General features: G+C 35.1%; 2 protein-coding genes across 21 annotated transcripts in view; both read right to left on the bottom strand.

The window, feature by feature from the left end:
* aclya (ATP citrate lyase a) overlaps positions 1-5,352 on the bottom strand; it is a 55,747-nt gene extending 50,395 nt beyond the window's left edge. For 3 of the 4 annotated variants that reach the window (XR_012398545.1, XR_012398540.1, XM_073939016.1), the window contains exon 1: positions 5,153-5,300. The gene's annotated coding sequence lies outside the window, so the exon portion shown is untranslated. 4 annotated transcript variants of the gene reach the window in all.
* Positions 5,353-12,796: 7,444 nt separating this feature from the next.
* On the bottom strand, positions 12,797-23,962 carry cnp (2'',3''-cyclic nucleotide 3'' phosphodiesterase). 17 transcript variants are annotated; one of them, XM_073944264.1, is made up of 6 exons: positions 23,749-23,962; positions 21,480-21,527; positions 21,171-21,214; positions 16,529-17,220; positions 15,949-16,076; positions 12,797-14,701 (listed from the first exon to the last, which is right to left on the bottom strand). In XM_073944264.1, the coding sequence occupies exons 4-6, from the start codon at positions 17,205-17,207 to the stop codon at positions 14,234-14,236; spliced, it is 1,275 nt and encodes a 424-aa protein (XP_073800365.1). In that variant the 5' UTR covers positions 17,208-17,220; positions 21,171-21,214; positions 21,480-21,527; positions 23,749-23,962; the 3' UTR covers positions 12,797-14,233. The 17 variants fall into 17 exon arrangements, 16 of the variants coding, with proteins under 16 accessions (XP_073800365.1, XP_073800370.1, XP_073800361.1 ...); XM_073944269.1 differs by having other exon boundaries at positions 16,529-17,217; XM_073944260.1 differs by having other exon boundaries at positions 23,753-23,962.
* Between the last annotated feature and the right edge of the window lie 1,765 nt (positions 23,963-25,727).

Below are 25,727 nucleotides of genomic sequence, written 5' to 3'. Positions count from 1 at the left end.
ACAAAACTTTCCATCCGGAGCTCCTTCACGGGACTCCACACTTGTAAACAATTTCTCGCGTGGCTCTCGGTCCCGCCCAGACTCGTCAGCGCTACCAAGCCGACCAATCACAGAGCTTACGATACGCGTCGTTGCGACGTGTAGTTACATTTTTTGAGAGGTGCACGTCAGTGACGGCGATGGCCACGGCGAAGGGCTATGCGTCAGCGCCGTAGCATACGCCGGTGTTTGACGCAGAAGTATAAATCAGCCTTTACCGGTAAATGCGAAAGTGAAAGCATGCTGAAATATTACCGAGCTGTTTATCCAGCCTGATCTCGGTTTATCCGTTAGGAAAATTGACCGAAATTACTATCTGTTAATTTTTCCATATTTTAATCGAATAATATGTTGTATTAGGCCTGTTGTTTTGTTCATTTGCGCACTGACAGCTCGAAAGAAAGATTTACATTGATCTGATGCAGTCTCGGTTCATCTGCTATGTCTCTCTATAATTTAAGCCTATAATGCAGAATTCTAGCCAACGTTTCTTTAATAGATTGATTAATTCAATAGATCGATTTTTACAAAACCTGAAAAATTGAAATGAGGCTTTGTATATATATGAGAACGTCTGACCTCTGCTTTATATTCGGTGACGATGTCTGTGGGTTGTTAAAATTAAAGGGCACATTTTTGCTTCTAAAATATTCTATACACAACTGGTCAAAAGTTTGGGGTCAGTATGATTGTTACATATGTTAAACTAAGCTTCTTCTGCTCACCAAGGCTGCAATTATTTCATCATAAATACAAATTATAAAATGTTGTACTATAAAATAACTGTTCAAAAGTAGTTTATCATTTAATTTATTCATTTATTCCAGTGATTTTAAAGAGGAAATTTCAGCTTTATTACTCCAGTCACATGATCCTTCAGAAATCACAAATATAAATTATTATTATATTTATTAATGGTAATAGTAATAAAAGCAATAATGTCTGGAGTAATAATTTTATTTGAAACTACATACAATAACAAATTAGTTATTTAAAATTGATAAATATTTAACAATTTAACATTTTTTACATTTAATAAATGTAGCCTTGATGAACTGAATAAGTTTTCTTGAAAACATAAAAAAAATTACTGTAAATATATATACAGTGTAAGTCAGAATTATTAGCCCCCCTTTGTTGTTTTTTTCTTTTTAAAATATTTCCTAAATTATGTTTAAAAGAGCAAGCAAATGTTGATAGTATGTCTAAAAAAATAGTTTTTCCTCTGAACAAAGTCTTATTTGTTTTATTTTGGCTAGAATAAAAGCAGTTCTTCATTTTTTATGAACCATTTTAAGGTCAAATTTATTAGCCCCTTAACCATCAACAAACCATCGTTATACAACTTGCCTAATTACCCTAACCTGCCTGGTTAACCTAATTAACCTAGTTAAGACTGCTTCAATCTTTTACTTTTACACTAGTACTTAGTCATTTTAGCAAACACCTCAGATACTGTTGGCTGGTTCCTGTTGGTTGTGCACCTTTTTTTTTACAGACGCCATAATAACGACACAGATCACTGCCTATTCACAAGAAGAAAAGTGATTGACAGGTGGTAATTATGTGTGTAACTTGCCTTTATTCATTTGCTGTATGATTTGTTTATGGGTAAAACAAAGACCATACAGGTCAGGTAGTTTAAACTGTAGGCTACAAATAATTAATTTGTTATTAATTAATTAATTATTCATAATCGAAAATCAAATCGAATCGTGACTTAAGAATCGAAAATGTAAATCGAATCGAGAATTTGGAGAATCGTGACACCACTAATTTATATATTTATAAAAATTTATAGAAATATATTTATTTATTTATTATATGTACAGCAAGAATGCTGCATTTTAAAAACAAGATAAAATAAGTAGTAGTTTAATTCCTCTTGAAATCAAAATGTAAACATTATAAGGGTGTAAGAATCAATATGTTAGTCATAAGACTCATGCACTTGAGTTAAACAACAGCTCTGAATTCTACAATCATGATATAAATTACAGTATGTCACAAGCTGTCTTCCAGTTTCAGTTGCGATTGTCAAACATCAAATAAAAAAAAAGCACATTTCAAAGCATTTAGCAAAAAACCCTGCATTATATCATTAAGAAGAAAGCGGTTTCTTTTCACCAACATCCCAAAACACGGTCCCGGTAAATAATAGCATCAGCAATAAGGACAAATGTTCATAAATCAGCATTTTATCTTTGTTATGCACCTTGAAAATACTCCCAGTTTTCTGGCTCTCCCCCTCAGTAATGAGCAGGGATGTGGATGAATGTGGCGAGGAGAACAGAGCGTTCAGTTAGCAGACTGTCCGCTCCTTGACCCAAGCAAATTAACTAATGAAGAGGGCAAAGCGGTCAACCCCCAACACCTACCCAACACTACATTATGCACTGACAGACTGAGGAAAAAACTAAACACTTCAGTAGTCAGATGGTCTGATTGGATTAAAAAAAATGGCAAACGCATCAAATAAAACCACACCTTACTTCTGACTCCCATATATCATTACAAACACACGTCACTGTATCAACAGACTAGATTTACATCTAGATTTGTGATCCAGCAGCACTGCAAACATTAGCCAAAGGAAGTGTAGACCCATTGCAGAGGTCACAGTGATGCAAAATGACTTAACCATAATATTAATAATAAAAAATAAAAATAAAAAACGGGCAGAAATCAACACTGTGGTAATGTTTGATAATGGTTTGATTAATTTAATTAATTATTATTTATTTATTTATTTATTTATGACAGTATAATAAGTAATATATTTTTAATTATTATAATTTTCTGGTATGTTTACTGTTATAAAAATTGGATAACATTATTTATACATGATTTAAACAAATAAAGAAAGAAAATAAACAAATAAAATAATAAAAATAATTATGAGTTTACAATGACTAGCCACATATCTCACATCAATTTATGAAGGTTTTGATGTAGTAAAATAACTCTAGCAAGTATTATCAGAAGCAACAGTGGTCTTTGGTTCATTTTTGTAAGCTGGAATAGCAAAAATGTGTTTGTGTGCGTGCGCACGCATGCGTGTGTGTGTGTGTGTAGATTCGGTAGATCAATTTCAGCTCCAGTGGCTAATCTGCCATGTACACTTCTTCCTTTCATTATCCAGAGCACTGCGGAGTCTTCTAGTAATACCGATCTTATTACATGCAGAAATTTGCCCTGATCTGATCTTACATCGGTAAAATTAAAGGCATCATACGATAATGCTGTGGTCTTTTCGAGTACTGTAAGTGCAAGTCAAGCTCAAACTGGTTACATGCTTGTGCATCACACCAGAAGTGATGCAACGGATTTATAACTGTGTTTCCCTTCACTCACCAAACAGTAGCAGTATCATTCATCACATAGGAAGGATGCGGGGAGGAGGGCTTAAATGAAAGATGTTGATCTAACTACACATACATTTGAAAACAACTGAATTAGACCCGATTAGCACTAAAGATGCTTAAACTGCAACTTCAAGTCAGATTTCTATCCTCATTAGCCTCTACAGATCCATTTAAATAATTTAAGCTCAAACTTATATAATGCTTCATGCAATATGATTATTTAATTTAAAGGGACAGTTCACGCAATTTTTTTTTATTTTCTCAGCATAAAGTGGTTGTGTTGAACACAAAAGAAGATATTTCAAAGAATGTTGGAAAGCAGCAGGCACTGCCATCCCTAACATGGGAAAACCATTTACACCTACTTTGAAAATTTGAATATTATTTATTTATTTTTAATAATATAATAATTAATCTTTAAATTATTATAATTTTTCCAGTATTACCGTATATCTAGTTTACTGTTATACAAATTGCAATTTTCAAATTCAATAAACAGAAATAATTAGTCCTATTATCAGAATGATGCAGTTACTACTGGGAAAATGACTAGCAGCAGGGGAACCAGTACTAGTAACTAATTGATTAGTCACGAATGCATATCACGGCAGATGTGAATAGATTCCAGTCACTAATGGGATTAGTGGCAGAGACGAGAATTAAAATCTAACAGCAACTAGTGAAGAATGAGAGAGAGAGAGAGAGAGAGAGAGAGAGAGAGAGAGAGAGATTTAATTTTATTGCCATTTCAGCTTCTATGGCTATGTCATGGTGAAGAATGAGAAAAATCATTCTGGTCTCTATTTAATCACATCCCTCTTTTCTAAATGGGAATATACATAAATAAATACAACGTAATTTTTGGAGGCTTTCCCAGTACTGGGTTACGGCTGAAAGGACATCCACTGTGTAAAACATGTGCTGGATAATTTGGCGGTTCATTCCGCTGTGGCGACCCCAGATTAATAAAGAGACTACTTCAAATAAAAATAAATGAATGAAAGCTTTAGGGGCACAAATAACAATAAATTAAAAAAAAAAAAAAAAAAACACCAACAAAATTAAAATAAAAGTACAAAACGCATATACAAGTAGATTACTAATAATATCTGAGTATTTAATATTTTTCGAATAGGTTGAAGCTCTTTACAGCTTAACAATGTCATTTTTTTTTTAAAAAGAACCCAGATTATTTCATCTAATTTCTCAGGTAAAATAGTTTATTAGTGGTCATATTTATTTAAATGCTAATAATTTAAGGAGAGAAATCATAACAACAACGCAAAATAAGTTAAATGCAACTGGCTTGCCATAACCAGACATGATTTACTTGATCAACATCATGTTTTGATTACCTGCAGCAAATTTAATGAATCCAACTGCTTTGCATAACGCTACAGAAGTGTGTTTCGCTTTATTAGGTTTATTTCCACAACATAATATGCACCTTAACACTTCCGCATACGTGAAAGGTGTTAAAGGAGACGTTCATTCATTTAAATCACAGGTAACGTAAGAGGACCAGTAAAACCAGTCCCCATACGGGTCTGTCATGTGTAACTGATAACCGCGGTCAAATCAGCTACAAATATGTACACTCAGACTCCTCAGCGCTAGTTTCTACAGTGTTTTGAGCGAAAAGAGCTGTGTCACTGTAGCATTTATACGCTTTGTTTGTTATATTTACACGCAAACCAGAGAGTGCGTTCACTATTCGCTGTTTACACTAGAAGGTTTAAGTCACTTACCGGCGTGTGTGCGATTTAAGAGAGCAGGTTTTCTTCTTGTAGGGTGTTCCCGCAGTACGGAGTGTTGTGTGTGAGTGTGTTGACAGTCGAGATAGGGTTGCAGGAGACACTTTTTCCTCCTCCAGACAGCGTGGCTTCTCCCTCCCTCACTGCGCGCTCGGCCGTTCCTGTTTTCTCTGCGCCGACATCTGACGATGGCCTTGGCTGATTTTTAGCGTTCCTGATTGGCTCTCGCCATCCGTTGTGATTCGATGACACGCCCTCCGGAATGGTGAACGACCATGAACGACTCATCGGACCAGGCTGTGATTGGCTATGTCTTGGCAATGCGACCAATCGAATCGCATCATCGGGCGTTTAGCAACGCGCTTCAATGAGGGAGGGATGAAAATGAACCGATTGTGCGCAATATGGACCGAGTTTTGAAAGTGACGATTTCTAACATTGACTGACACAATCCTTTCTGTTTTGGCAGACAAGTAAACAAATATTGCTAGACATTGCGTCATAATGTGCACACATATAACATGTAGACCAGATATTTACTTCATTCACTATTTACGCTAAAATTGCATTAAACTTTACACAGAAATTAAAATTTCAAGGAGTTTTTAAGCTTTATAATAATACTCATAATAATAATTATTATGAATTAATTTTTTTTCTGTTGAACACAAACAAATATTTTAAAGAATACTGAAGAAACTATTGTAGCCATTAACTTGAGGAAATTAGGCTACTAAGGAAGTCAATAGCTATATGGGTTTCCAATAAGTCTTCTTTTGTGTTTCATAGAAAGTTGGTCTAAATAATGACAGCATTTATACACACACACACACCGGTCACTTTATTAGGGACTCCTTACTAGTACAGGGTTGAACCCCTTTGGCTTTCAGAAGTGCCTTAATCCTTCGAGGCATAGATTCAACAAGGTACTGGAAATGTTCCTTAGAGATTTTGCTACATATTGACATGATTGCATGATCCATGATTTCATGTTGTTTATGCCAAACTGACCCTTCCATCTAAATGCCGCAGCAGAAATCGAGACTCATCAGACCAGGCAACATTTTTCCAATCTACTATTGACAATTTTTGGTGAGCCTGCGCGGATTGTAGCTTCTGTTTCCTTTTTTTAGCTGACAAAAGTGGCAGCCAGTGTGGTCTTTTGCTGCTGTAGCCCATCTGCCTCAAGGTTGGACGTGTTGTGCGTTCAGAGATGCTCTTCTGCACACCTCAGTTGTAAAGAGTAGTTATTTGAGTAACTGTTGCCTTTCTATTAGTTAGAACCAGTCTGTCCATTCTCCTCTGACAACTGGCATCAACAAGGCTTGATGGTTGTGTGTGAAAATCCCAGTAGATCAGCAGTTTCTGAAATACTCAGACCAACCCATCTCGCACCAACAACCATGCCAACATTCAAATTAAATCACTAAGTCACTTAAATCAGAATTTTTTCCCATTCTGATGTACGGTTTGAACTGCAGCAGATCGTCATGACCATGTCTACATGCACCGAGTTGCTGCCATATGAATTGCTGCCTTTATCTGATTAGAAAATTTGTGTTAGACAGGAGCAGTGGGACAGGTGTACCTAATAAAGTGGCCGGTGTATATAACACACACACACACACACACAAATATATATATATATATATATATATATATATATATATATATATATATATATATATATATATATATATAACAAATGTGAGTAAATGACACAATTTTTATTGCTGGGATAGTTTGAGCAATAATTCATTTGTTCACCATTTATTGAACTATAAGTGGTTCTAAAGTTTTATTATTTATATTTTTTATTATTTGTATTATGATATTTTTTCTTAAAGATATACTAGTAGCCAATCACATCCATACTAGGAAGTTAGTCGCTACAAGTTTACAACATTCTTCAAAATATCTTGTTTTGGGACAACGAAATGTAGCATTAATAAGTATTGACAGAATTTTTTCTTATGTTCAAACTACTATTTAATGATCCTTAAATAGTTCCAAAGTTTAATAAGATCTGCTTAACGCTAAAGAAGATATTGTGTAGAATGTTGGAAACTGACTATCACTGACATCCATAGTAGGAACAAAGCACTAAGGAAGTCAATGGTTACTGGTTAAAAGGTCAGTAAATGATGGTAGAATCTTCATTATAGGTGATCTATCTTTACTTATTGACCAAATGGCAACCATCACTCTCTTTCTTTTCTTTTTTTTTTCAACAAAATATTTACCTTTGCTAAACAAATCCCGAATCATGTATCAATATACAAATCTCCAGAGTCTTTCAAAGCCAGGCTCTTTCTTTTACACAAGAGTCATTGAGAATTGAATTATCCTCATATCTGATGCTGGACGCCAGATATAATTAAAATGCAGCTTCTCAGGTGAATGAATTGGCCTTTAGAAAGGGCATTGCAGCACAGGCTGTGGCTAATGCACCGTTTGGCTCCTCTGTCCCCAGCAGCATCAGTTAATGGGCTTTAAGAGCTCCAGCCAAGAGACATGACTCAAGCTGAATTTACAAAACACACTTTAAATAGAAAGTCTGCCATTGATCACTGGACGTCAACAGTGTTTGTAGAAGCAATGCTCTGACCAGTGGGTTTGACAGCGTGGCATGGGGTCAGTGCCGAGCTGCAAGGAAAACATGTTATTCGGTGTATTGGCCAAAAGTTTGGAAATGTTAAGGTTTGCTAATGTATATGAAAGGTCGTTGATTTAATCAGGATTGCAATATGAGCAGATCTATTAAACGAATTAAAACAAAATAAAAAAATGTACACTTGATTAATCATTCAAAACTGATGTCTTGTTTTCTAGTCTTGCATTTACTGTAATGATTGTTCAGAATCAACCCTTGTACGCTGTTTAAATGTACTACCTTTTGTTAAGTAATAGTGATGAAAACATCCACTAAATTTAACTGCATGCTGTAAAGACGTATCGGTGCACCAAAACCCAATGCTGTTACTAATCTATAACATGGCCAAGACTGTGAAAAAGGGTAAAGGAAAATCCAGTCCACAATCACTTTTTATATTAAAAACACGCCATTTTGTAAGATTTTTTTCCATCAAATCACTGACATTATTTATGAATTTGGCAATTAAAGAGATAAAATCCTATAATTTTCTATGCAGTTTAATTAGGTTGAACAGATTTATGCAATATATATATATATATATATATATATATATATATATATATATATATATATATATATATATATATATATATATATATTTATTTATATATGAATAATGTATTTTACAGCAGTTTAATTAATAATCAATTTAATTAATTTAAATAATTAATTAATAATTAATTAATAGTGGATGTTTTCAACCCTACATAAAGGAGTAAGTTTGCCAAGAGGGTATCATTGAGCTTTTAAAAAAAATTCAAAGCATTTTTTAAAATGTGTCAAAATACACTGAAAAAAAGTGTTGCATGCAGAACTGTTGCAAACAATTTATTTGTGTTAAATTTAAAGAAATTAAGTTTAATAATGTTTAACATCATTTGTTTGTTTAAATTCAACACATAGATTGTTTAGAACCACTTAACGTAAAAAAAAAAAAAAAAAAAAAAAATCCAAGGAATCATCTTTGAATAATTTTTTTTCAGATTTGTCATCAAAAATCCTCCTGCCAGCTGAAACAGAAAACGTTATGGTCAAATTAAGACTCAAAATTCACTCCAGAGTGGATAAAAACATCCCCAACAGTAAATAAGGGTTGACTTTATGGTGATTTGCTGCTTTATTATCAGTTACTAATGATGCTCAATCTCTAAGTGTTCTTGTAAATGTTGTTTTACTTGATTTTGCAATCATGAATAATTATGCTTCGTAACTTCATAACGAATAGAAAGTCCAACATAACTGCGTGCATTTTAAGTAAAATCTTGAACTGCAAAGCATTAGATGGACCCAGATCAATCTCAAAATAATACATTTACAAAATTAAATGAATGCATTCACAGCACAATTCACTTTTTCAAAATACAATAAATTCAACACGCAGTTTGTGAATTCACAAGTCAAAATCATGAATATTTTCACTAAATGAATTGGATTTTATGTAATAATTGCGTTTTGAATTTATAAATTCGATTTGTGTATTTTAAAATGGTGTTGGATTTATGAATCGTTTGTGTATTTTTGAATCGTGTTTTGAATTTCCGAATTAAATTTGTACTTTTTTTTTTTATCGTGTTTTGGATTTAGGAATTGTGTTTAAATATTCCGAATTGGATTTTTGTAAATGTGACTGGTGTTGCGGATGTATGAATAATATTTTGTAAATGTATTATTTTTGAGACTGATCAGGCTCCATAACAAAAGTAACACTTTAATATCATTATTTTGAGAAAACATCTTTCTAACATTTTCAAGAACATGTCAAAAGCCAATAGATCCAGATCCCTATACTGCAGTTCTAGGCATTACTTATTTTCAGATAGCTAAAACCAGCACGGATCAAAATATAATTCCATTTGTCACTAGCACAAATACTAGCACGAAGGTTAATATGATTAAACTGGAAACAGAAAGCAGCTCCTACCCTGTAAAAAAGAGATTGCTTTGAAATTTTGAAGCTGAATCAAAGGAACCTTATGGGTCATTTGAACGTATTATATTAAAACACCTAAAGGTTAAGACATGATTAGCTTAGTTTAATGAGTTACAATGAACTAAAAATAAATTTTGTCATGACTAATTTATCATATTCTTTTTTACAGTGTATACATCTAATGAGGGATGTAATGAAAAATTTGGAACTGGAGAAAATCAGATTCTCCCTAAAGAAGACAAATCCGATAAAATCTGGCAAGCTTTCAGATTATTTTACAGACATAAATTCTACAGGAAATATTTAAATTAAAGAGGATTAGGAGTAATGTAAGTAAAATAAAGGTTATTATTTTGTTTTATTTGTTCTTTTTTACTTTATTATTATTATTTATTACTTGTGTTTTATCTTGCATTGTCAATTTTTATGTCTATGTTTGTTCGACAAAATTTGTACATCTTTGTGTTTAAATGATTTTAAAAAAGTAAAAATTTTAAATGTATATATACTTAATATAAAAATATATAAATTTAAATAAAAATAAATAAAAAGGTAAAAAAAATAACAGAAATAAAATAACTTAAAAGATGTTGAAAACTCTTTGACACTCTTAGTAAGAAAAAAACAAATAACATTTGTTCTGTAAATTGAAAGATAAAGATTTTAATGATGTTGGAAACCCACTGACACCCATGGGACATTCTATCAGAAACGTACATTCTCTGTCCCTGAAATAAAACCTAAATACAGTGAATAAAAAGTAGCGCTAACACTTTATTTTGATGGTCCATTCGAGTAGTAGACCATCTGTTGATACTGCTCCTTCAACAGACATTTAACTGACTATAAGAAAACTTTGCAGGTACATCAACTTACACTAACCTTAACCTAACAGTCAACTTATAATTCAATGAGAATTGGTTGTAATGTAACTTAAATTCAACAAATGGGCCATGAGAATAAAGTGACCAAAGTTTTTCATCCCAAAAATTGTTTAAAATGGTCGGATGCTTGATTTCTCAGATTTACAAACCCTGTCATAGTCCTTGTGCTCAGCTCAATTGAACCTACAGCTTTAATAGTTTATTAAAACTGTTATTCAGAAGCAAAAACTTCAGACATAGCTAGTTTAAAGTTATCCACATCAATTGATTAAAAGCATAAAAAATAAATAAATTCTACAAATAAATACTATTTTATAATTGTCCCCATGTTTCTGTCAGTCCTGTCACATTTGCATTACGTTCAACATCAAATAATACACCTTTAAGGCACGGAGGAAGTGACATTTGATGGAGGAGCTGTCAGTGATCAATAATGTGTTTCATCACTTTGCTTCGTGCATGATTTTTCTCACAGAAAGAAATTTTGGAATAACGAATTAATGACTGTTAAAGGAAAGAATTTATATGTGGAGAAATGGTTGGAACATGGGTTACTATTTGTAAGTGACTTAATTCATCTTTAGAGATCTATACATATGAATCATTTTTATCAAAGTTCAACTTTCCTGTTAAATTTAAAGAATTTTTAACAGTGATCAAAGTTATCCCCTTGAGACTCGTTAATTTAATGTGCAGTCATTTAACCTATTATAAGATAGAAAAAAAGCAAGTCATTTTCTGATAAATGCTCAAAATATATTTGACAAAACATGTACTAACAAAGACATTAGGCAAGTATTTAATGATCAGTTAATCCAGGAGGGAAATTTTATTGGAATTCGTTATTATGGGAGGTTATTTGGAGAAAAGCATGGCTGCTGCCATACAAATTTTGCATTTTAAATAAAGTAAGAGAAATTCATTTAAAGATTTGACAAAATATACCCAACCAACGTGTTACTTTCCAAATTTTCAGATATTGAGAAGTTCATTTTTTAAAAACAGTGAGGAATCCTAATGTCATTTATTTGTTGATTGTCAGAGTGTGCAATTATTTTGCAAAGACTGTCTGATTATTCTGCTAAAAATGATATGTAGATAACATTAAATGCAAAAGAAATTATTTGATGGTTTGAAAATGTTGATAAACGAATGAACAATTTTGTTAATTTTATTATTTTAAATGGCTCATTCTTCATCCACAAATGTACTTTCAAAATCTCCTGCTTTATACAAGGTGTTTGTCAACGAAATTCTGTTAATGATCTCTCAAAGCTGTAAAAAAATGTAAAAGCTCCATCTATTGTAAGCTATTACGAATCTGTTTTTAACGTCTTGTGAATGTCTTCCTTTTGTTTTGTTTGATTGCCAATTATCTTTGGAATTTTTGTTTGTAGCCTGTTTTTGCTGTATTTGTAAATTACTAATGCATAATAAATAAATAAAAAAAGAAAAATATGTGTTCCATTATTAGTTTTTTTTTTTTTTTTTGAGGACAAGCTTAAAGGTCACATTTTTAGAAGAGATAAATGTACATTTCTGGTAGAATGTCCCCCATAGTACGAGGGAAAACAATTACTATGCAAGGTATTATCTAGCACTTTTTAACCAAAGAAAAAAAACAGTGGTTTGAAAAGTAAAGGGTGAGTAAATGATTACAATTTAAATTTGAGGGTAGAAATATATTCATAATTTTGTTATTCACCTCAAGCATTGTTACAAACTAGCCATAGGAAACTATCGCGTGAGTGAAACTGAGCAAGCTGATCAACAACATCTTGTGGTAAAATTGTTAGAGCAAGTTAGATAGTCACACCTGTGGTTTTGTCAAGTCAGTGCTGAGCTGCAGCAGCTTTAAAGCTTTTAATGGCGACAAACCGCCACCTGCTGGCAAATACACAACACTGACTCACCTTTGAGTGAACCAAGAACAAAAAAAACGCACTTCTGCTGTAAATAAACTACACACAAATGCCAAGAATTTGAGATAATTACATTTTATAGTAATTTGGGGACAGTTAGGACGCAGATGTTTGCAGTAGTTACTCAATTGAGGGCATTCCTTTGAAGTATGACGCGTGACATGCAAGAACACATTCGAAATAAATGAGCGCGCGCACGTTCTAAATTAGAACGCGCTAACAAATAGATTCAGATCCAGAAGGTCGTCAGAGCCAAGCACATTCTTTATTAAGTGTACAAAAACAAAATGAAAAACAAGGTAAGTGCAAAAAAATTAGTGCCTTGATGTCAGAGAGCTACGAGAAGCATGGCTTCAGCCATCTAGAAACCTACAGAAGAGGAAGGCACCAGATAGATGCTTGTCACAGTATTTAGAGTGCACATTTTCTCAAAACTGATATGATCGAGACTGACATGTAGAGAGAGTAAATGTACTATCACAGGTGAATACACTGGATTTATGAAAGAGCAGATCGTACACGTAATGAAGAGCAGAACAGGCATGTTTTATGCTAACATAACGAACTGTAGATGGTTTGAGCAACACTGTAAACGGTAAGACAGACGAGAGATCATTCTCTTTCATACACAAACACACACACTTCAGCCTAAAAACATGAGACAGAGTAGCTATGTAGTCTTAATAATAAAAAAGAAAACCTATTGAGTGATTGTAGGAATTGTTTTTTTTGGAGTTTTCCTCTTTTTGGCAACAGTCATGCACACATACACACTAAACAGATCACTATTGGTGAGATTGGAACAAAGGTGCAGCATAAATTCATGGAAAACACCAGCTCTACAATGGCTGGAGAAAGAGAGGAACACTGAAGAATCACATACTAGTCTAACATATGTATACTTCGTACCAAAACGCCTCGCAATGCTTATTTTTCCCTCAATGGTAAAATAATTGGATGGTTCACATAAAAATGTACATTTACTCACCATCAAATGATTCCAAACCTTTGCGTGTTTCCTTTTGCTGTTAAACACAAATTATGTTAGAAACCTGTAACCATCCACTTTCAAAGCAGTGCAGAAAAAAAACACAATGAAAGGCGATGGCTAGAGTTTTTCAACATTTTTTAGAAACTTTTTGCGTACAACTAAAAAAGTGAATCAACTGAAGGACGAGTAAATGGCAGAATTCTTAGTTTTGGGTGAACTATCCCTTTAAAGCCTGCATCAACAAGCGAGCTGGCACGGAGTACAAATCAGTTAAAGTTGTGCTAAAAAGTGTTGTACATGAATGAGGAAGACTGATAGTGAACGCACCTGTGTAAAGAGAACAGGGATGGTGGCGTGTGTGTGTGAACTAGCACCTATAGCAGAGTGAACTTTCCAGCAAAGTGATCCATGACCTTAAGGCAGATACAAAGGCCTCTGGGCTTGTGTTGCCAGGCAAAAAGGGGAAAAAAAAAGGCACCAGCTAAAGAGAAAGCCAGCAGGCCGCTTTGGTTTCACACTGCCAGCCAAATCATCCCCAGCCATCCCTGTGCACACATTAAAGCTGCGAAACACACGCAAATCCACCTACACACATGCAAAAACACAACATCAGCCTCAGACAACCGCAGGCCGGAGCCCTTAGGAAAAAAAATGTCTCCTTCACCCTCTCTCCTCCTCCTCGTGCTTTCAGCTCACAGAATGGTACACTTTTTCTTTTTCTTCTCTCCATCCTTTTTGCCCTGGTCGCTGACAGGCTTGTCTTCAGAGAAGCTAGAGAAGGTGGTGTCTGCGGTAATGGCTTCCCTCAGGGCTAGGTACCAGCGGCCCTCGCTAAGGTAGGACAAAGTGCCCATATCCATCTCCACCTGAGTGCCCTCCTTACCCTCCTTCTGCAGAACCAGGATCTCCAGCAGATCCAGACCGGTCTGAACCGCCTCCACACCAGCCGAGCAGCCTAATGTGACGTGGGCGCGACTGCCAGCCGGCAGAGACTCTACGCCGGGCAAGAGGGTTGGAGCAACCCCAACTTTATCCTCTCCCTCAGGCCACAGATTCAGCTGGGTTTCGGTCAAAGCCACGCGCGCCCCGAATGTACGAGGGGTCACGATGAGAGCGGTGACCGAGAGCTCCTCTGATTTGCCAGTCGCTTCCTTGACCACCTGTGAGAAACATGAACAAACCAGTTCACTTTTATTGTATGCTAAATGGATAGTTCAGATACCATGCACTATTCTACGCCATTTTGTAGTACAATGGTCCCTCGTTTAAATAGCAGGAGTTACGTTCAAAAAATAACCTGCAATGGGCAAAACTCAAAGTTGCCCGCTTCATTTTTTGCAGTTACAAGTTGTAGGTGTAAAACCCCTCACTACACACTTTATACACATTTCTGAGACAGGCATTAACATTTCCAAACTTTTCTCTCATGTTTAAACTCTCAAAGTTCTAACTTTTGTAAAAAAAAAAATAATAATAATAAGTCTAGTATTATAAAATGAAACCAAAGATCAAAAGCTGTTGTCAGGTGCAAACATTCATCGCTGTCAGCAAAAGGTTCATAAAGCTTTTTAGCTTTTGTGCAGAAAATGTTGGGATCTAGCGTAATGTTCTTTTACCTGCAGTCACTGATCCACAAAGCTAAAGCGGACTCCATCTTTAAGGGGGTCGTACACCAGATGGGACGCACGAATGGCAGTTTGAAGGAACACACACCAGACCCACACATTCGCATGTTATTTAAAATGAAATTATTCAGATCATCATCAATTATTCTGTGTTTTCAGTCATAGCTGGTAATTTCCAGTACATGTCTCAAATCAAAGCTGATAATATAAATATTACAATTCTTTATGCAAGATTTTTTTTCATAAAAACATTTTACCATTTCGAATACTCCTGTTATGATTGATTCTTTATGCAAAGCACTTCAAACCATCTTTGCATAGGAAATGTGTTATATAAATAAACATGCCTTGCCTAAAAGGGTTTTGCACCCCCAGTACATCCAATAACCTTGGTAACCTAGATCAGGGTTCACCAACCCTGTTCCTGGTGAGCTACCTTCCTGCAGAATTCAGTCTCAACCCTGATCAAACACACCTGAACCCATTAATAGTACCTAAAGCAGCTCTTGATAATTACAAACAGACGTGTTTGGTCAGGGTTGCAACAGAAATGTGCAGGAAGGTAGCTCTCCAGGAACAGGGTTGGTGAACACTGACCTAGACTAAATATGGATTTTCAACTAATACTCAAAACAACAAGTACAGGCTACAAATATTTGGCCAACATATTACTTAAATGGCAACAACCAAGGACTCATATTTTATTTAGCAGGTTAAGTAAATTCTTCCAAAAACACATCTTTGTATAAAACATCTAGAAATAAAAAAAGTGGGAAACTGACCTGCAACTCTGCGTACTCTTTTGCTCCTTCTGCTTTGCCGTAGTCACAGAACTTTGTAGTGCAGTGGAGTGGCAGTGGGTTCTGGAAATACTGCTCAAGATCCACCTCTTTATTTGCCTCACTCGTAACTGGGGGAGAAAAAAATATAACAAATATCATTTGTTTTGCTGTAAAAATATATTGCAATATGAATATAATTTGTCAAGATGATTTAAATAACCCTATTTGGAAATAATTCATTAATTTAGATTGACAGGGATGATAAAGTCTTTTTCCTGCATAAAATATAATAAATTACAAGCATATATAAATATGACCGAGCCAAAAAAAATGCTTTACAGTAACAGTATTCAAATACAGAATTTAAACAGTCATCAAAAGGTAAAATAGCATGATCATCATTGTATTGCAATAATATCTTTATCTTTAGTAAATAATCTAATCCTGCGATGTGACTATTGCAGATAAACACATTGCGATGACAATGCTCAAACAATATATTGTTTATCAAACAAATATCTATAATTTTTCAGATCTACAAAACAAGTGAACATTGAGCGTCTTTACAGAGTCCACTCACATTCACTTATGTGTTCTTTGAAGGCTTCCAATGTATCCAGCGTCTTTAGGAAGTCCATGGTTGCACACTTAATTCGCTCCTCTTCCTCTTTAAGCAGGAACCAGCCATAAAAGAGTGGCAGCTCTGGTTTCTTCTCCTCAGGTTCGGCCTCTTTTGGAGGCTCAGCTTGAACTCCATCAGAATCGGGCACTTGTACCTTTTCTCCTTCTGCTTTTGTCGTCTCACTTTTCTCAGACTCCTCTGGCTTGACTTCATTCACAGCAGCAGGTTTGGAATCCGCCTCTTTGACAGGCTCCTCTTTCTTAGACTCAGCCTCTTTCACAGCTTCCTCCTCCTGCTTCTCGGGCTCAGAATTGACTTGAAGCGATGGCTCCTCGGACGACTTCTGCTGCTGCTCAGGGGTTTTTTCAGAGGAATCCTCTGGAGATTTCGCCTCGGGTTCAGAGGGTTTGGCAGGAGGTGCTGCAGATTCTGTTGCTTTCTGCTGTTCCTCGGCAGAAGGCTCTCTCTCTTGGGGCTTCTCCGGTTCAGTGGCCGCTGCTGGAGGATCTGCTGCTGCTTCTGAAGGAGCCTGAGGCGCCTCTTCGGACTTGGGCTCTGATTTCTCCTCTTGCTGAGCCGCCACTTCCTGCGTCTCAGGAACTGCCTCTTGAACTTCCTGATTCTGTTCAGCTTCCATTGCTACACTGCTTCTGACAAACAAAACACATTTGAGAGAGTATGAAGGAACAAGCATTGTTTTCAACTAAAATAAATAAATTAAATAAAAAAATAAAAAATAAAAATAAAGACTTATGTATACTTTGGGGAAAAAACACTTTTAAAATAGGGCTGATGGACTTATTTTAAACCAGTGTTTCTCAACCACATTCCTGAAGAACCATTAGCTCTGCACATTCCCATGTCTCCTTAACCAAACACACTCGATTCAGATCAACAGCTCATTAGCAAAGACTGAAAGACCAGTAATGGATGTGACAGACAAAGGAGACATCCAAAACATGCAGTGTTACTCCATGAACATGATTGAGAAACACCGTTTTAAACCAATTGAGTGAACACTTTAACCCAGTGGTCACCAAACTTGTTCCTGGAGGTCTGGTGTCCTGCAGATTTTAGCTCCAACCCTAATCAAACACACCTGAACAAGCTAATCAAGGTCTTACTAGGTATACTTGAAACATGCAGGCAGGTGTGTTGAGGCGAGTTGGTGCTAAACCCTGCAGGTACACCAGCCCTCCAGAAACGAGATTGGTGACCCCTGCTTTAACCTAATAGATAACCCTGTTCTTTCCCACAAGGGAGTGTACAGAACACCACAAGTTTACTTTTGTGCTTTTTAACTCTTTCCATTAAAAAGCTTTCTCATCAATTAAGAGACAACACTGCCCCTTTATTGAGGAGTTTACAGCAATCCATATTTTGGGTATATTACGATAAGAGTATCCCTAGCACATGTCCTGAATGAGTTACGGGACTTCTAGGTCTCCTGGGAGCGAAATATAAGATGATCAGAAAAAGTGTAGAACAGATTGCATGCAAAAACTACCAGTCTTCATGTCCTTTGGCTTACTCCCTTCTTTATCAAGTGCCATAATGAAATGATCCACCCTCATTGATCTGAATAAAGTTGTGTATGAACAAAAACAGTGTCAAATTATGGTGAAAAAGCTGGCGGGGAAACGGTTCAATCCTTAATAAAGACACTTAAGTGCAGGAAATACCAGAGGTATCAAAAGATAAAACGCTTATCCTCATTCTCCAACTTACCAATCTTCAAAAAATAAAATAAAAATAAGTGCTCATAGCTAAGCACAAAAATCTATGACGGCACGTCCACTGACAAAAAAAAAAAAAAAAAAAATTGCTCCGCTTATGAAAAGAAACACAGTATAAGGTGAAATACATTTATCTAGATTGGGTTTTATTTATAACTACTGGAGGCTAAAATTGATTAATTGCAAACACATACTTCAAAGAGCACAATTTTTAAAACAATGCCATTATCACCAGTGTAAGCTACAGAAAATATGATTGTAAGTGTTGACATTGTGCATTTTTTATATATATAGTTTATAGACATGCGTGATAGGGGTGTAACGGACCACCGTTGATCAGTGATTTATACGGATCACAACCCACGGGTCAAAACACCTGTGACCTGCAGAATAATACATTGTTTTTACTTTAAGATTAATCCTCAATTTGTAACGATCACAGAGATTGCCTCTCTCATCGTTCAAATCACATGTATGAAAGCATTTAGGCTTTCCTGTAAAATATAATGATGACGGAAAAAGTTGTGGTGGGTTATTCGAGATTTGGTGGGTTTCTAAGGTTATTAAAGGTGTTTTCTGTCACTACTTGTTTAGCCTGCATTAATGCATTCAGTGTAAAGCTGCACCAATAATCATTAAAAGATTGGGATCTCAACAAAACAAATTAGAAATGATGGTGATGTGTGTGTTGATTAACCCATCGAATCGCCGCATTCAAATCTGTTTGAAAAATGCAAAAAAAAAAAATGCAAAAAAAAAGTGTTTAGTCTTTTGAGTTAGTTATGAAATTACAAACAGTCAAATAACACAAGTACTGGGATTACAGTAAATAGTTCAGATAAAACCAATGATGTTTACGGTAAAGTTGAAAAAAAAAAAAAAATAAATAAATAAATAAATATATAAAAACCACCATCATTTGCATTTAACAACTCAAAAATAAAAGTTGTAGGCAACATTTACATTATTTAACCAATATGTGGCGACAACCAGTCATCAATAATATGCCACTGAATAATTCTTGAAAAATTATCCATCTAGCAGTGAAACGTATGTTTTGAGTAAATAACTAAATCATTCATTGAAAAAAGAGACTAAAAATATATATGGGTTGTACAAATTATATTTGGATTTCAATGTTTAGCCTTATCAGCAACAGTAGTTTTTCACAGTACTGTTTATTTAACTAATTTTTATTCAGCCGATTATTTTTTTAATTTAATTTTTTGTAAAATTACAGGTTCTAAGTTTGTTAAAACCAAAAGTGTATTGCAGTACTGTTTTTGAAGTAAATAGAAAGCAAGTAAAATTGGTATTCTCCCATTTTTGGCTGATTCAAAAAAAGGTCCGATCTATGACTTAAAAAAAAAAAAAAAGAAGTGATCTAAACCTGGAGATTTGATCCATTACACCACTAATGCACGAGTACTATATATATGCACAGGCATGCAACGTTTCTTAAATTGAGATCGCCACCTATTGGCCTGGCATACACAATACAGCACTATTAAATTTCAACAGCGTGGCCTCTATGCACAACTGTTAAAATAAGAGCCATGTAAACACTTCTCTATTTGAAGTATATTATGTAAGGAGTAAACACACCAAGTGTGAATGCAATTTTTCAGGAAATTGCAGCGTGTTAATCACAAAGAAGAATTGCATGATCAAAGTAACATGTGTTTGCATGGGGTTAAATGACAGGCAGATCCAGGAACACTTAGTAAAAGATTAACAGAAACTCACAGCAAGGCTATCTCTCAGTAATTCCCCCAGAAATGCAAACCAATATGCACCTGACTAAGGCAGTTATAACAACCACTTTTAGGCACAGCAAGTAGCCTCTTCATTTTACTATTGCATATTTCAGCCTGCACAACATCCAGTTCTCGCCCTTCTGAGCAAATCTGAAAACCAGTGCTCCATTTAGACCAATTCAAACTCACATGAAATAAAAACTACTGTACATTTCAAATGAAATCTGAGAAGCTGTCAGACTGCCATAGCAGGAGCAGCTTTCTATCTGGCCTACGCATTACTTTATGCATTTTTCTCTGTCTCACAAAGAAATCTATACAAACTCGGTATTAAAGTCTCAAGTCACTTTAAGATACTTATTGCACATATTAAAGGCGTAGTTCACAGAAAAGTCTAAATTCAGTCACTTGGAGAGCTCAAAACGTCAGTTTCTTACATCTGATGAACAGAATAGACGCAGTATCCATTCAATAGGGTTTGTTTTTCTTACTATGGAAGTCAACGGCTAATAGCATCCACCATTTTTCAGAATATCTTAATTTTTGTTTAATGGGAAAAGGGCAAAAGTCACACAATGTAGAGATAAACTGTGTGAACTACCCCTTTAACGCCTTCTAATATACTAACTGTTAGATTTCAGAGAAATAAGCAGAAGTACAGCCGAGGCCTAAATATTACATTACATTTTCGAGTCATCAGATGTCAAATGACATGCTTGCGTTGTGAAACCGCCTGCATTCACCTTCTGGCCAAAACGCAGTTGTTCCCCATTTTTATGGAACTATGCAAATCATTACAGCTTAATCAAATGACAAACCTTCATATCAGCCAGACGAGACCATTTACAGGCTGCAAAGTCACCTCTCTTACTGCTACTAAATGAGAAACGGTCTCTACGCAGTTGCAATGACAAGCAAAGCTTTTAAATTTCAACTTGGACACACAGCCCAGATTGTGATGAAAGTGTGCGAAAAGCAGAAGCAGGCCTCTGTTTTACAAGAGTCCAGCATAGAGGCGTGAGACTCCAACACCAGCACATCATTTGGGACACTTCTTTGTGACCATCTTAAAAAGGACAGTTTACCCAAAAATGAAAGTGTACTCACTATAGACTCTCAAGTTGATCCAAACCTTAATGAGTTTCTTTATGCTGTTGAATACAAAAAGAAGATACTATGAAGAATGTTGGAAACTGGTAACCATTGACCCCCATAGTAAGAAGAATAAATACTATGTTAGTCAATGGTTACAGATTTCTTTATCTGTAACCATCTATAACCAAAATCTTTTGTGTTCAACAAAAGAACGAAAAGCATTAAGGTTTTAAGGGCGAGTCAATAAAATAAAAATTAATTTGAGGTGAACTTTGTCTCACATTGAAAGGATAGTTAACCAAAAAAATTAAGTGTACTCACTAGTTACTCTCCCTCAAGTGGATCCAGACCTTTAAGAGTTTCTTTCCTCTGTTGAACACAAAAGAAGATACTCTGAAGAATGTTGGAAGCCGGTAACCATTGACCTCCGTAGTGTTTTTACTACTATGGAAGTCAATGGTTACAGATTTTCCTCTTTTTTTTTTAATATATATTCTTTTTTGGTCAACAGAAGAACCAAACACATTATGGTTTTAAGGGCGACAAAATAACATTAATTTTGGCTGAACTTTGCCTTTAACATTAAAGGGATAGTTCACCCAAAGATGAGTGTACTCATTAGTTACACTCCCTCAAGTGGTTGCAAACCTTAAGAAGTTTGTTCATGCTGTTGAATACAAAAGAAGATACTCTGAAGAATGTTGGAAACAGGTAACCATTGACCTCCATAGTAGTAAAAACAATATGGAAGTCAATAGTTATGGTTTTCCATCATTTTATTTTTCAGATTATCTTCTTTTGTGTTCAACAGAAGAATGAAACATTACGTTTTTTTTAAGGGCGAGTAAATAAAATTAATTAATTGCTGTTGACTTCAAAAGAAGATACTCTGAAGAATGTTAGAAGCCGATAACTTTTGACCTCCATAGTAGGAAAAAAAAACAAGCACTATGGAAGTCGATGATTACAGATTTACAATAGAATATCTTCTTTTGTGTTCAACAGAAAAACAAAACACGTTAAGTTTAAGGGGGAGTAAATAAAATTTTGGGTGAACTATCCCTTTAATGTTAGTGTACTCACTATTTACTCTCCCTCAAGTGGTTCCAAACCTTAAGGAATTTTTTTATTCAGTTGAATACAAAGATATTCTGCCTTTGGCATTAAAGGGATAGTTCACCCAAAACTAAAAATTGTCAATTACTCATCCTGGTTCCAAAACTGTTTGAGCTTCTGTTGAACACAAAACATATTATGAATAATGTTAAAACCGGTAACCATTGACTTCTACATTAGTAAAAAAAAAAAAAAAAAAGGCTACTATAGAAGTTCATTTTTGAGCAAATTTGTCCCTTCAACATGAAATCATCCATTACTTCGTCCAAACCTGACACAAAAGAAGATAATCTAAAACAAAAATCTTGTAATAATTTACTTCCACAGTAGGATAAACAGAGTGAGAAAGTCAAGTTACAGACTTCCATCATTTCAGAATATATTCTTTTGTGTCTAACAGAAGAAATACAATCATTAAAAAAAAAATTGGGTGAACTTTGCCTAACATTAAGGAGATAGTTCACTTAAAAGTGAAAATAGTCATCATTTACTCACCCTTAACTTGTTCAAGTTTGTTCTGTTAAACTAAATATTCTGAAGAATGCTACAAACAGGTAACCATTAACTTCCATATTAGTAAAAACAAAAAAGGCCGCTATACAAGTTCATTTTTTGGTGAACTGTCCCTTTAACTCATCCACTACTTCGTCCAAACCCGTGTGACTGACTTTCATCTGTTTAACAAAAGGTATACTGAAGAAAGCAGAAAGCCTGCAACCTTCGACTTCCAGTGTTTGTTTTCCCTACTATGGAAGTCAATGGTTAAAGCTTTCTTCAGGATATCTTCATAAATAAACTTCTAAAAGGGTGTACAAGCACTTGAGGGAGAGCAAAATTTAATTTGCGCGTGAACTATGCCTTTAAGTGTGCTGCCTGCTAAGCACTTTCAGAAAAGCAAACGTGAAGTCCAAATGCTGTCTATGTAGGCAGCTTGTGGGCTTTGATAAGCACCCTTTGTGTGAGCAAATTAGATTCGGACACGCCACCTAATCTGTGGAAGACAAAGAAGAGCCCAAACGCCCAGCAGACGGACTCACAGTGGTGACCATCCAAGCTCAGCAGAGGTCAAGCACTTACACGCGGGATATAACGAGACTGAACCATCCAAAAACGCAATTATTAGACAACTTCAGGGAATATTTGAGCGTGGGTTTACAAAATAAGCACAAATTACACTAAATACAATTCAACGCCTAAATCTACAATGAACACGTTTTAAATGAGAACTCCGTTAATTAGCGGTAACAATGCAAAGCCAGGCGTTTCGGGGAGTGGCAGTGCCCGACCACGCTGCATGCAGACAAAACAAATCAGCGTGGCAGTGCCCGCGCATCTGGAAAAAGAAAAAGCACAGGCCATTTTTGTGTGTTACACCTAAACACGTTGTTTCAAAAACCAATATACATTTATATAATCAAACTTAACGTTACTTGGTTGGGAAATGTGATTAAAAACTGCGTAAACACTAACTTACTCACTGGATTATAACGCTGGCAGATGTAGAAAAGCTGTCACTGTTCCCGAAGCTGAAGGTTCAAAAGCGCCGTTCGGCCAAATTCCACGTTTCTCCGCTGCAGAAACCCCCGCCTGTCCGTTCCGAGGACTAGCAATAATCAGGAAATAAAACGGAAACTGGCACTTGAGCTGCTGCTGCGTGCACGAGGACGCGGAAGGGAGAGGCAGATCACACACACGCTCTCAACAGGGGCTGATTTTAAGCGCGCTCCCGCGAGCCTCATTCCGGATGGGTTTAATTCTCACGTAATGCCGTATATTCAGCTTTATTCACGTGAACTAATCTGAACTGTGAACTAATCTAAATGTGAGTTATTAGGTGGTCGATACAAGGAACGCAAAAGATGGCAATACAGGGTCTTAGTTACCTATTGTCATACAATTACATGCGTATATAACATGGGCAATGCAGTAATACAAATTAGATTACAGAGTAAAATGTCGACAAACATAAGTAGGCTACTGATATTAACTATAATTTTATTTTAGCCTTTTTATTTTTGTCAAAATGTGCATTTTAATTGCTAACAGTGTGGCCTACTTCACTACTTTGTGTCCCTGATTGCATTTGTTTATAATAAACAAGTCACAAGTTTATATTTTATAAAAATAACTGATTTAAGCTCCAAGCACTGCTAATCTTTTATTATTTTATTTTTTATTATCAAAGATTTTACATATCACACAGGCCCATAGCTAGCCAGGTGAAAGTGAAGGTTCTCTTTTGTCAAAAATTGCATCTCTGAGCAGTTATTCGACTCATTTTATATTTAATTTTGAGGTTTGAATACTGCATTTATAGTCACATTTTAAGCAGTTTTTTAGCTTGTCAAATGGTCATCTTAACCACACTTTTTAATGTAAAATTATTTCCTTAAGATTTAAAATAAAGAAATATAAACAAATGCATATTTTTAAAATAAAATATTATTATATAACGTTTCATTAAAAAAAGAGAAAATAGGCATGCTTTTAAATAAATTAGGCACAAAACTGTAGCCTATTATAGTTTATTAGGCAAATAACAAACTGGCCAGCACCTCAGTCACTTTCCTCAATCAGAATTTGGTCATTTGAATAATAAAAAAAACATGTATGTTGTATGTTTTGTTGGACAGCTGAATGTTGGACTAATAGGAATAATAGTTTTAACTTGACAAAACTGATTAGCTGAAGTCACACCAAAGTGACTCAGGTATTGGACATATTCTGCATCTTTGTCAGTGGGGGTGGGTCTTTCGAGCCACCTGGACCTCCCCTGGCTATGGGCCTGTCACAGATTTGTCACTTTAGTGTTTTAATTGAATTGAATTTGTAATACTCACGTTATATCACTGTATATATATATATATATATATATATATATATATATATATATATATATATATATATATATATATATATATATATAATCACTGTAATCCTGTTTTTTCATTGTTAAACAGCCACTTCAATCGAGGAAAAATATTCAGGAAAGTAAAAAAAGAAAATAGGCTGCATGTCTAAAGTGATATAGATGATTGGATAGACAAACAGATATAAGGATAGATAGACAGACAGACAGACAGACAGACAGATAGATAGATAGATAGATAGATAGATAGATAGATAGATAGATAGATGATGGATGGATGGATGGATGATAGATAGATAGATAGATAGATAGATAGATAGATAGATAGATAGATAGATAGATAGATAGATAGATAGATAGATAGATAGATAGATAGATAGATAGATAGATAGATAGATAGATAGATAGATAGATAGTTAGGTGTGTGTGTGTGTGTGTGTGTGTGCGTGTGTGTGTGTGTGTGTTTGTGTGTGTGTGTAACCATGTACAGCTGAAGCCAGAAACTTGCATGAACTGTGTAAAAAGGCACATAACCATTTTTTAAAAAGTTAGATGTTATTGTGACTAAACTTTTTCTTTTAGGT

Source organism: Danio rerio, chromosome 3 (assembly GCF_049306965.1).
Source record: "Danio rerio strain Tuebingen ecotype United States chromosome 3, GRCz12tu, whole genome shotgun sequence".
Classification (NCBI taxonomy): Eukaryota; Metazoa; Chordata; class Actinopteri; order Cypriniformes; family Danionidae; genus Danio; species Danio rerio.
The sequence above is the reverse complement of the archived record's forward strand: the minus strand, read 5'-3'. Positions and strand labels throughout refer to the sequence as shown.